General features: G+C 42.3%; 1 protein-coding gene across 1 annotated transcript in view; it reads left to right on the forward strand.

Annotated features, from left to right (window-relative positions):
- Window positions 1-371: 371 nt before the first annotated feature.
- The window catches only part of agmo (alkylglycerol monooxygenase), a 343,652-nt gene continuing 331,921 nt past the window's right edge, over window positions 372-12,102 (forward strand). Inside the window, exon 1 of the mRNA XM_048612759.1 lies at window positions 372-698. Within this exon, the coding sequence (XP_048468716.1) occupies window positions 576-698 (123 nt within the window). The 5' untranslated portion in view covers window positions 372-575. The remainder of the gene's footprint in view (window positions 699-12,102) is intronic.

A 12,102-nucleotide genomic window follows, 5' to 3' on the forward strand; every position in this document is an offset into this window, starting at 1 on the left:
TCAGTCTTCCCTAATGACCTCTCCTGAGTTCTGGTATCATCCTCGTACATCATTTTGCATCTTCCCCGGTTCTATGTGAAGAAGGGTCCAGGCGAAACATCAGCCTTCCTGCTCCTCTGATGCTGCTTGGCCTGCTGTGTTCATCCAGCTCTACACCTTGTTATCTATGTGAGAGAATGCGGATTCTTAAATAGTAAAGGCGCGTGTAAACAACTCATTAAGGCACTTAACTGAAACTCAAATAAAAAATTGCTTCGAAGAAACTGGCATACATCTTTAGCAATTTGCTAATTATCTCGGTTAAATGTTATTAATGTTTACTCTTGGTGGTGATGCAACTCGTGTTTACTCGCCAGTCCAGGCACGTCAATGTTTCAGCGGGCCAGCTATCACGAGCCACTCACTCCTGTTTACAGATTACAAATAGCCAAAGTCCGGCCCGCCTCCCCCCTGCTTCACCTCTCTGGGGGATTAGATACTGCTCCTCGCCTCCTGACCGGGATTCGTTACAAACATTTGTGAGTAGTAGTTCTGCGAGTCGGGACTTCCTCGCCTTGTGTATTTCACCCCTGAGCATGGTGCTGCATCTGCAATCCAACCTCACTTTTTCGCAGGGAGCCAGGCTGATGTTTTACGCCTTAACTCCCAGCGAAACCACATTCAGAGAAGTGGACCAAGTACAGGACTATGTCCAGCAGGTGAGCTGCCCAGTTTGTTTCACCCTGTCAGTAGCTCTGACCCTGTGGCTGTCCGCTTTCACCAAAGGAACCACTACTCCGAAGCAAAGTTTTCTGAACAGTACTTCCGGGACAACAGATGGCTACATATTTCCTTTCTAAGTGTAGACTGCCGGATATCTGATCTGGATAGGGGTAAACTAAATAACAGGCCTGATATACCGGACTGTGCTTGTAATAGTGCTCGATGACATGTACCTGTGACAAGCCAGTAACAGGTTGAACTGATATCATAAAACGTGGAAGCAGCTAAAGTGTTTTTTTTTCAATGCGCCTGGATATATACCGATGCCTTGTGATATCTGTCACTTTACAATTTCTATCTTTGTTTCTTTGCTGGAGATAGCAAGAACTGCGGATGCTGGAGTCGGCGATAACACAGAGTGTGGAGCTAGAGGAACACAGCAGGCCAGGCAGCATCAGAGGAGCACGAAAGTTGACGTTTCGGGTTTACGTCCCCCATTAGGACTGAGGTGGGGTGAAGGGAGCTTGGAAATAAATAGAGGGAGGAGGGATGGGGCTGGGGGTAGGTAGGTGCGATGGTGAGAGGTGGATGCAGGTAGGGGGTAGTGGTAATTGGTCAATGGGAATGATGGGGCAGATAGATGGTGAAGGAGATGGACAGGTAGTGTCAGGTCAAGGAGGCGCGGATGAGAGGGAGGTTTGGACGGGGTGGCAAGATTTGGATACTGGCGAATTCTGTTTAGGCCAACGGGCTGTAGGCTCCCAAGACGGAATATGAAGTGCTGCTCCTCCAGTTTGCGTGCGGCATCATTGTGACACTGGAGGAGGCCCAGGATGGACATGTCACCCAGGCAGTGGAAGGGGGACTTGAAATGTTTAGCAACTAGAAGGTGTTGATTATAGCGTACAGAGTGCAGAAGCTCTGCAAATCTGTCACCGATCCTGCACTTGGTCCCACTGACGTAGAGGAGGCCACATCAGAGGAATGGATACAGTAGACCAGGTTGGAAGATTTACGGGTGAATCCCTGTCCGATTTGGAAAGATTGCCTGGGGCCTTGAATAGAGGTGTAGGGGCAGGTGTAACACTTCCTGCGGTTGCCGGGGAAAGGTGGTGGGGTTGGTGGGGAGTGTGGAGTGGACGAGGGAGTTGTGGAGTGAGGAAACACATACCTCGCATACCATCCCACCAACCTCTGCATCCAGCGCATCATCCTCCTCCACCTGCAATCCGACCGCTTCACCAAGGAGATATTTCCCTCCCCGCCCCTATCTGCCTTTTGTAGGGACAGCTCACTCCACACTCCCACCAACCTGTCACACCCGGCACCTTTCCCTGCAACCGCAGGAAGTGCTACACCTGCCCCTCCACCTCCTTTCAAGGCACCTGACGATCTTTCCAAACCCGACAGAGGTGTACCTGTACATCCACCAACCTGGTCTACTCTATCCGTTGCTCCAGATGTGGCCTCCTTTATGTCAGTGGGACCAAACGTAGATTCGGTAACAGATTTGCAGAGAACCTGCGCTCTGTACGCTATAATCAACAACATCTTCTGGTTGCAAACCATTTTAACACCCCCCTCCCACTCCCTGGGTGACATGTCCATTCTGGGTCTCCTCCAGTGTCACAATGACACCACCTGCAAACTGGAGGAGCAGCACCTCATATTCTGCCTCAGGAGCCTACAGTCCGATGGCCTCAATTTAGAATTCACCAGTTTTAAAATCTCTCCACTCCTGGTCTCATCCCATGTCTAAACCTCCCTCTCATCCCTGCCTCCTTGACCTGACACAATCTGTCCATCATCTTTCCCACCTATTTACCCCACCCTTCCCACTGATCAATACCCACTACCCCTCCCTGCATCCACTTATCACCATTCCACCTACCTTCCTGCAACCCCACCCCTTCTCCCTCTATTTATTTCCAAGCTCCCTTCCCCCTGCCTAGTCCTGATGAAGGGTGTAAACCCGAAACGTTGACTTTCCTGCTCATCTGATGCTGTCTGACCTGCTGTGTTCCTCCAGCTCCACATTGTATTGACTTACTTTTCGCTGTTGGGCTACAGCTGAACACTGAGATGGACAGCTCTGTATGATGCCATCGAGTACTGAATCACATTGTTAGACTTCAAGTGAAACCATAATTTATTGCATCACTTGTTTCAGTTGCAATACTGAGATGCAGTAATGTACTCAAATTAACACAATTACATAAACCACAGTGTCATGGAGTCATAGAGGTGTACAGCATGGAAACTGACCCTTTGTTCTGATTTATCGATGCAAACCAGATTTCCTAAATAAATCTAATCCCATTTGCCAGCATTTGGCCCTTTATCCCTCTAAACCCTTCCTATTCATATACCCATCCAGATGCATTTTAAATGTTGTAATTGTACCAGACTCCACCACTACCTCTCGCAGCTCATTCCAGCACACACCACCCTCTGTGTGAAGAAGTTGCCCCTTAGGTCCCTTTTAAATCCTACCCCTCTCACCTTAAATCTAGGCCCTCTAGTTTTGGACCCACCACCCCAGGGAAAAGACCTTGTCTATTTACTCTCTGTGTGCCCCTCATGATATTATAAGGTCACCTCTCAGCCTCTGACACTCCAGGGAAAATAGCCCTAGCCTATTCAGCCTCTCCCTATAGCTCAAACCCTCCAACCCTGGCAAGATCCTTGCAAATCTTTTCTGAACCTTTTCAAGTTACACAAAATCCTTCCTGTAGCAGGGAGACCAGAATTGTATACAATATTCCAAAAGTGGTTACCATCTTCTGAACCCCTCTGCCTCCTTTCTATCATTGCACACTCTAATTTCTGTATATTGAAAAGTACATGCAAGTGAATTCTAGATGGGATTATTGTTGCTGTAACAGAATATTTGCTGGGGTTTTGCAGTGGGAATAACAAATCTGTGCCCTGGAACTCCACATTTGAATCCTGCAATTCAGGCTTTCACCCTGTCACAGCACTGAAATGAAGTCACAAATGACGTTCCATATCAGAATGACAAATGTAAATTATCTGTCTTTGTCCATCTCTGCAATCTTTCACATAGTTAACCACGAAATTTTGTTGCAATATTTGTTGATTAGTGTTCTGCTGGATGAGTTTGCACTTTTTTGCCTGTTTGCCTTTTTATCTGTCTATTTTTAACAGACAAATCATCTGCAATAGCTTTTCTTCTTGTTCCCATGCCATTAACTTTATTCTTTCGTCTGCTCCTATTTTCACCTTTTAAGTGGCTCCTGACAGTGTTAGTTTTCACATGTACCCAGGAAAAACCCACCTCTGCTTCATCACCATGTGGTTTGACTCTTTCACTTGTCTCTAAATGATCAAAATGCTCGACGACCGTATATTGCCTCCAATTAAATATTTGGAACTCCAAAGCCATTGGTTAGTCTTTTGTCGCAAACTTCATTCTATAATCACCACCTCCATCCCTTTACCTGGCAATTGCCTGAGCTTGAACCAGATTGTCGGAAATTTTGATGTCATATTTGATGCTGAGTTGTACATCCTATCACAAGTCTGCACCATTCCTAAGACTTGTTTTTAACCCCATAATATTACCTAATTCTGCCCTTGCTTTAGCCTATCTGTTGCTGAAATCCCCATCTCTTTTGCTATCTCTAGACTTGCTAGTCTAAGGCATCCCTCACTGGCTAGCCTATCTAGCTATATCCTTCACAAATTTGAGGTTATTGAAAATGTAATCGCTTGTGTCCAAACTTGTATTGAATCCAGCTTACTTATCCCTGCAAAACAAAACCTGAAAGAACTGCGAATGCTGTAAATCCGGAACAAAAACAGAAGTTGCTGGAAAAGCTCAACAGATCTGGCAGCATTTGTGAAGAAAACAATCAGAGTTAATATTTTGGGACTGGTGACCCTTCGTTAGAACTGTGTTCTGAAATCTGAATTCTAAGGAAAGATCACCGGAGCCAAAACATTGACTGATTTTTTTTGTTTTCTTCATGGATGCTGCCAGACCTGCTGAGCTTTTCCAGCAACTTCTGTTTTTGTTTCTTATCTCTGCTGTGTTTGCTGATTGACATTGACGTTGGCTCTCTCATCAAGTAGTACCTCAATTTTAAACTTCTCATTTTTGTTTACACATACCGCCATAGCCTTGACACCCTGCACCATCGCACTGTCGCCCCCCGGGCCACCCTTAGCACTGTGATTGCCTGCAGCCCTGCAACTTGCAACTTTGTTAGATCTGTGTTCACTCAGTCCTGACCACTTGAGCATTTCTGATTTTAATCACTCCACAGTTGGCAACCTTCCTTTCAGCTAAGCTGTGTCAAGGTCCTGAAATCTGGAATTCATTTCCTAAAAGAGCCTGTCTACCTGTCCTTTTCACTTTAAGGTGGTTATTAAAATTTTCATTTTGAGCAAGCTTGTGATCATCTGGCTAAACATCTTTATGTGGTTTGGTATCAATTTCATAATACTCTGAAGTAAAGTCTTTTACAGGAATTTTTTGTAAGGTAGATATAAAAATGCAAGTTGCTGTTGAGAGGATTGGGGTAAGTGTTTGGAAATCGGAAAATAAGTATCATTGATTTTTCTCAGTGGTGATTGGTATTGGTAGAGCTCAGTGGAGTTGGAATGTATCCTTATCTTTCAGTGAGTAGAAATGCACAACAGCTACTCGGGTTACATTTTCTGCATTTCACTTAGCGTATATGATCAAGTCAAATTTTCAGATTAATACAATCTGAAAATGCAACATTTTGCAACATTTAAATAAAAACCAAAAGAATTGCAGATGCTGTAAATCAGGAATAAAAACAGAAGTTGCTGGAAAAGCTCAGCAGGTCCGACAGTATCTGTGAAGAAAATATCAGAGTTAACGTTTCGGGTCCAGTGACCATTCCTCAGAGCTATTATTTTCCAGCATTTGGTAGTTCCAGTAGAGTATCAAAGAACAAACATGTGGTACGGTGGCTCAGTGGTTAGCACTGTTGCCTTACAGTGTCAGCACCTGGGTTTAATGCCAGCCTCGGACAACTGTCCGTGTGAAGTTTGCACGTTCTACGTGTCTGTGTGGGTTTCCACCAGGTGCTCAGGTTCCTCCCACAGTCCAAAGATGCGCAAGTTAATCTTTTTAAAAATTTAGTCATTGAAGGCGTCGCTGGCTAGGCAGCATTTATTGCCTGTCCCTAATTGCCCCAGGGCAGTTCAGAGTCAACCACATTGCTGTGGGTCTGGAGTCACATGTAGGCCAGACCAGGTAAGGATGGCAGTTTCAATCCCTAAAGGACATCAGTGAACCAGATGGGTGTTTCCGACAATCGACGATGGATTCCTGGTTGTCATTAGGTTCTTAATTCCAGCTATTTTATTGAATTCAAATTCCACCATCTGTCGTGATGGAATTCGAACCAGAATATTGTCTGGGTCTCTGGATTAACAGTCCAGTGATAATACCATTAGGCCATCACCTCCTCTATAAATGGATTGGCCATGCTAAATTGCCCACAGTGTCAGGGATGTGTAGGTTAGGTGCATTAGCTGTGGGAAATGTGGCGTCACAGGGTAGGGGGGTGGGTCTGGGATGGCTGCCCTTCAGAGGCTCAGTGTAGACTTGTGCCAAATGGCCTGTTTCCATACTGTAGGGATTCTACACATTCTGCTCTAACTCTAAAATCTTAGTGTTTCAATGACTATTTATTTTTCTTTGCTTGAAAAAAGGATTGAGCAAATTAAATCTAATGAAGGCTATAGGAGCAGCTACCTTTAATACAGTATTGCTAAGTTATGTATCATGTGGTATCACAGGGATGGACTTTCTGGGCAAATGCTTTCAATAATTAAACTCGAGTCCAAAATGTGGCAATACATTCCATTTGTTAATGTATGCATCCAATTATCCAATAAATCAATGAATTTTCGGGCCACTGGAAAATAAGGCTATTACCTTGCATAAGAAACAATCACTTACCTGCAGAGATTTTTGTCAAATGTGAAACAAAATGAACTTCCAGATTATGCAGCCAATAGTGAAGGAAGGAAGCTTACTGTTCATTTTTCTTACAGCTGTTCTGTTTTTTTTCTGTGGTTGGAGTAGCAACTTAACTGTAATTGGAAAACCAGTACATTGTGCTACCTTCTACTGAGGATTCTGGGATGCAAACAAACTACATAGAGAATGTAAGACATAGGAGCAGGCCATTCAAATCCTCAAGCTTGCTTGACCATTCAACAAGATTTTCCATATTTTCTGCAGCAACTCCACATTCCTGCTCATGGCATATCCTAGAGTCCATTAGTGTTCAAAAATCTTTCAGTCTTTGTTTTCAACACACTCGGTGACTAAACCTCCAGTACCTTTTGTCGGGAGTTCCAAATATTCATAATCCTCTGAAGAAATTTTCTGCAGAGCCCCAGCAAATATTCCAGTACAACAATAATAATCCCATCCACAAGTTCACTTGCATGTACTTTTCAGAATACAGAAATGGGGGTGTGCATCAATGATAGGAGGGAGAGGGGTTCAGAAGATGGTAACCACTGTGATTTCTGTCATTGTGTAAATCTGAGTACATCACTGCATCTCAGTATTGCAGCTGAAATGAGTGATGCAATAAATTATGGTTTCTCTTGAATTCTAACAGTATGATTCATTATTCATTGGCATCATGTGGCAGAGTAAGTGGAGTTGTCCACCTTAGTATTCACCTGTAGCCCAACGATAAGAAACAAGCAACCTGAGGCAGCCACTCGTAGTTTTCTCAGTGTTTTGACATGTTGCATTGAGATTACCTTTTGTTCTTTGAAACTCCAGAGAATACAGTACAATTGGAGTACAAAAATGAATAACAAAACCAGAAATTGCTGGAGAAACTCAGCAGGTCTGACAGCATCTGTGGAGAGAAAGCAGAGTTAATGTTTCAAGTCCAGTGACCCTTCATCAGAACCTCTCTCCTCAGGTGGTGCCAGACATGCTGAGTTTCTCCAGCAATTTCTGTTTTTGATTCAGATTTTCAGCATCCGCAGTTCTTTGTTCTGCTGAAGTTTGTAGTTTTGCTTCAATTGTACAGACCTTTGCTGAGACTGCAACTAGATTCTGTGTGCAATATTGGTCTCCATACCTAAGGTAATATGTACCAGACTTAAATGGGTGCAGTGAAGGTTCATTGGACTTTTTACTGGGAGAAGAGGGATGTCCTGTGAGGAGAGATTTAATAGAATGCGACTGCACTCTCTAGAGCTTAGAAAAATAAGAGATGATGTAATTAAAACCTATGATGCAGTCACATGGCTTGACAGGATAGATGTGAGAGGCTGTTTCTCTTACTAGAGACCTAGAAGTAGAGGACATCATTTCAGGAGCAGTGGCTGGCTATTGAGGACTGAGATGCAAATTTTATTTTTTAGCTGGAGAGTTGTGAATTATCAGAAATTTCTACATCAGCAGGCCATAGATGCCGAGTCATTGAGTTTATTCAAAGCTCAGATTGGTGGATTTCTGACCTCGATGGGGAAATCAAGAAAGAGAGAGTGATTGAGCAAACAAATGAATAAGCAACTGACTGTTGGATGTTTCAAAACACTTAACAACAACCAAAGTACTTCTGAAGTGTAGTAATTGTTTTTGTGACTGCCAATTTCTTCACAGCAAACCCACAATCACTAGTGTGACAATGGTCAGATAATTTTATTGTGGTGTTGTTTAAAAGATGAACATTGGCTAGGACACTAGGGATAAATTCTGCTGATCAACTTTAAAATGGTGGCGTGGAATTTTTCACCTCGATGTGAGAGAGCTGACAGATTTTAGTATATGGGGGACAATTTCAAAGACTGCAAATAATGTGATGTTTAGAGTCATCATGAACTGTGAGGAAGGCATTTTTAGAATGCCAAAAGGTCATAGGCATGTTTGTGGAATGAGAAGATAAGTAGTAGTTGATGTTCAACGCAGCAAAGTGTGAGGTGATGCACTTTGTCTGTCTATGCTCTTTCTCCCAATGTTAAATAGGCACACAGTTCTAAAGGGGGTGCAGGAGCAGTGGGGTCTGGGTGTACATATGTACAGATCATTGAATGTAGCACAAACAGTGGAGAAAATGGTGAATAAAGAATATAGTATCATGGGCTTTATTTGTACAAAAGGTGGTGTTGAACTTGTACAAACACTTATTAGACCTTAGCTGGAGTATTGTATATAGTTCTGTGCACCACAGGAAAGATGAAAGAGTGCAGATGAGATTTACAAGAATGCACTCAGATGAGAAACTTCAGTAATGAGATTAGACTGGAGAAGTTGGGACTGTTTTCCTTGGAGAAGGCTATGAGCAGATCTGATTAAAGATTTCAAAATTATGAAGGGGAAGCAGAGAGTAAATATGAACAAACTAACCTCACTCAAAGAACAATCAAGAATGAGAGATCACAGATTTAAAGTGATTTGCAAAAGAAGCAAATGTGCTGCAAGGAAAGTTTTTTTTCCGCACAATGAGCCCTTCAGTTCTGGAATGTGTTACCTGGAAGTGGTGGAGGCATGTTTACAATTGAGGCATTGAAGGTGACATCAGATCATTATCTAAGTAGAATTTCAAAGACTTATAGAGCAGAAACTTTAAGGGTAAAGGTATTATGAAAAGAGAGGAGAATGGCACCAAGTGATGATCCTCATTTGGGAAAACTGGTGTAGACACAGTGGACCGAATGGCCTTGTTCTGCGCCAGAACACCTCCAGTAACTTTGAAAATCTCAGGATGCAGACAATGAATCAAGAGGATATTGTTGACTTTTAGACCTATTAATCTTTTTTGGCAATTTTTGTTTACTAATGATAACTACTGTAAGTACTTCACTCTCATATGTGATCTTTGGGCCTGCATTTTCAGGCACGTCATTTCCCAAACTTTTGCCAACTGAATTTGAAAGAAAAGTGGCCTGGAAGTTTGGATTTTCATTCTACAGTGATAGATTGTCTGGCAGGTGGGCCAGGGACAAGTAAAAGAAATCAGAGAATGCTGGGTTTACAGAAGCCCTGATCTAGAGCATTAACATTGTGTTGAAGTGTAACAAAGGAAGAATAAAGTGGAAGACTTCCCTCCAGTTCTCGCCTGTCACAATCCTTCCTGTCACATGCTTGCCATGCCTCATCCATACCAACTCATGCTATCGCATGCCTACCATGCCAAATAATACCCCACTACCAATCTACCACCATGTCTCCTCATAGCCTTCATGCCAATCTCAGCCTGTCGACCACTCCAAGCTCTTTTCAGGCTTTATGCCAAGATAGTTCCACTTAAGTCAACCCATACTCTCTATCTGCCCGCCATTCCCATGCATCTATCATGCCAGCTCACCTATTATCTGCCACAGGCAGACCTAAGAACCATGCAGAGATGAGATACAATAAAGTTGTCCAAAGTGTTCTAAATGTCTCTTGCAGACTTCACTATAATAAACACACACATTCATGAAAATCTCATTACTGTATTTATATTCCTTCCACTACATAATCACTTATGATACATTCATGTGACTTTTTAAGCTTTCCTTTGACCAAACAGCAGACACAATTTTAGTCTACTTAAATATTAGGATTATATTCACATTGGGTTATGAAGAAGAGTTCCAGTTGAGATTTTCTTCTGACATTTAAAACGGAGACACAGGCATCTACTAATTTATTTGGTCCTGTCAGGCAGCAATACAATGGTTAAATTCCAGTTTACGTTCGCAAGAAATTTACAGCACGTTTATACCATTCTGATGGGACTGTCTCACTTTGTAGTCTCACGCAAGGCTTTGAGTGGGAGGTGGTCATTATTTGATAGAAATTAACTTCCCCCTTTACACAAGCCTGGTTTCTTTGATTATGCTGTAAACCTATAATGAATTACTGGATGTGTGGATACGATATATAAATGCAATGATGAGAACAAGCTCAAAAATATGTTTTTTCCAGTGGCTCTTCAAGGAAAAAGAACTGCCGGCTTAGTTTGCTTTAAGACTTTATTTATTTTCTGCATTACGTTATGGTTTTCAGGATTCCTCTTTTCATTCTAAGTAACTCCTTTCTTAAGTGATGCAGTCATGTAATAACATTATCTTTTTATATTTATGTTGATTGTTTTTCAGATTTCCTTTATATAGCAGTGATAACATATACAATATAAAGCATTTTTTGTCACTCATGAAAAGATCAAATTGTTCATTATAATTTGAGTAGAATGTAAGATACCAGAAAGATTTATGTGCATTATAAATAATTATGCAATAATGTCAAAGTAACATTTTCCTTCAAACTCTCTCTTATTACTACTTACTACTGTTTGTACTTCCCTCCTGCTTGCTGGCCTTCTCCCTGCTTCTCACTCATCAACTTCCCAATTGACTTGCCAATGTCCACATTGTTCGGGGTCGGGAAGGTTCTGCACATGTCTTTAAAAGTTCAATGTATCCATAAGTAATTCGGGATTGCGATCCGTTGTCATGACATCTGCTCCACCAAAGTTGCCGTAACCGTACTGCGTGATCTCCTGAAACCACAGAGAAGAATGAGGGTAGTGCTGCCAGTGACTGTATAGATCTCCAATGTCCTCAGCTTCTTGTGAATTCTGGAACTGATGCCATTACAAATGTACCTCAGTTTGCCCATGCAGCTGATGTGTGATCACGGGGCCATTGTGTTGGTGAATTCCTACTATTTTGGGCATCAGTCACAATGCTGTCATCCTGCAGCAGTCAGCTATCCCAGCCGTTATTAAGCCATTGTGTTGATCTAGAGGATGGCTGCATTATCACTTGGGCTACTGGCTGTACAGATACTGCTCACCTTTGTTACCCCACCAGATATGGACCGCACAACTCCAGTGAGAAGCATGTGGCAGCAAGGAGTGATGGAGCAGACCATTGATGTCCTGAAACAACGGACCCACTTCCTGTGCAAAGCCTGTTACAAGCTGATATAAAAACTGTTGGAAAAATGCAGTAGGCCTGGCTCACCTGTAGAGCGAAAAATAATCCTAATATTTCAAGTCTAATATTATTCTTCTTTGGTAATTTTAATATTTCAGAAACTAAAATGAAGCGGTAAAGCATTGTGATCGCAATTAAGAGGAAGTGAGAGGCAAGGTTAATTTGGTAGTGTCAAATGAAGAAAAAGAATGGAGTGATTAATAAGAGAAAAGGAATGAGATGCATAAACAAAGTAGAAAACTAGGCATTGTCCTAGTTTTAACAGTAAATATTTAGCTGACCAGAGGGTGTGTAAGTGATATATTTAAATAGAAGCCTGAAATGAAAGCATTTCTTAAAGAAATTCCATCAGTCTTGTACACTGTTTTTATCCAGCTGGTCGTAGTACTGGACAAATCAGAACCCAGCATGAAAGGTGGCTAGATAGACCGTGACTTT

The sequence above is a fragment of the Rhincodon typus genome, chromosome 2 (assembly GCF_021869965.1).
Source record: "Rhincodon typus isolate 14 chromosome 2, sRhiTyp1.1, whole genome shotgun sequence".
NCBI classification, from domain to species: Eukaryota; Metazoa; Chordata; class Chondrichthyes; order Orectolobiformes; family Rhincodontidae; genus Rhincodon; species Rhincodon typus.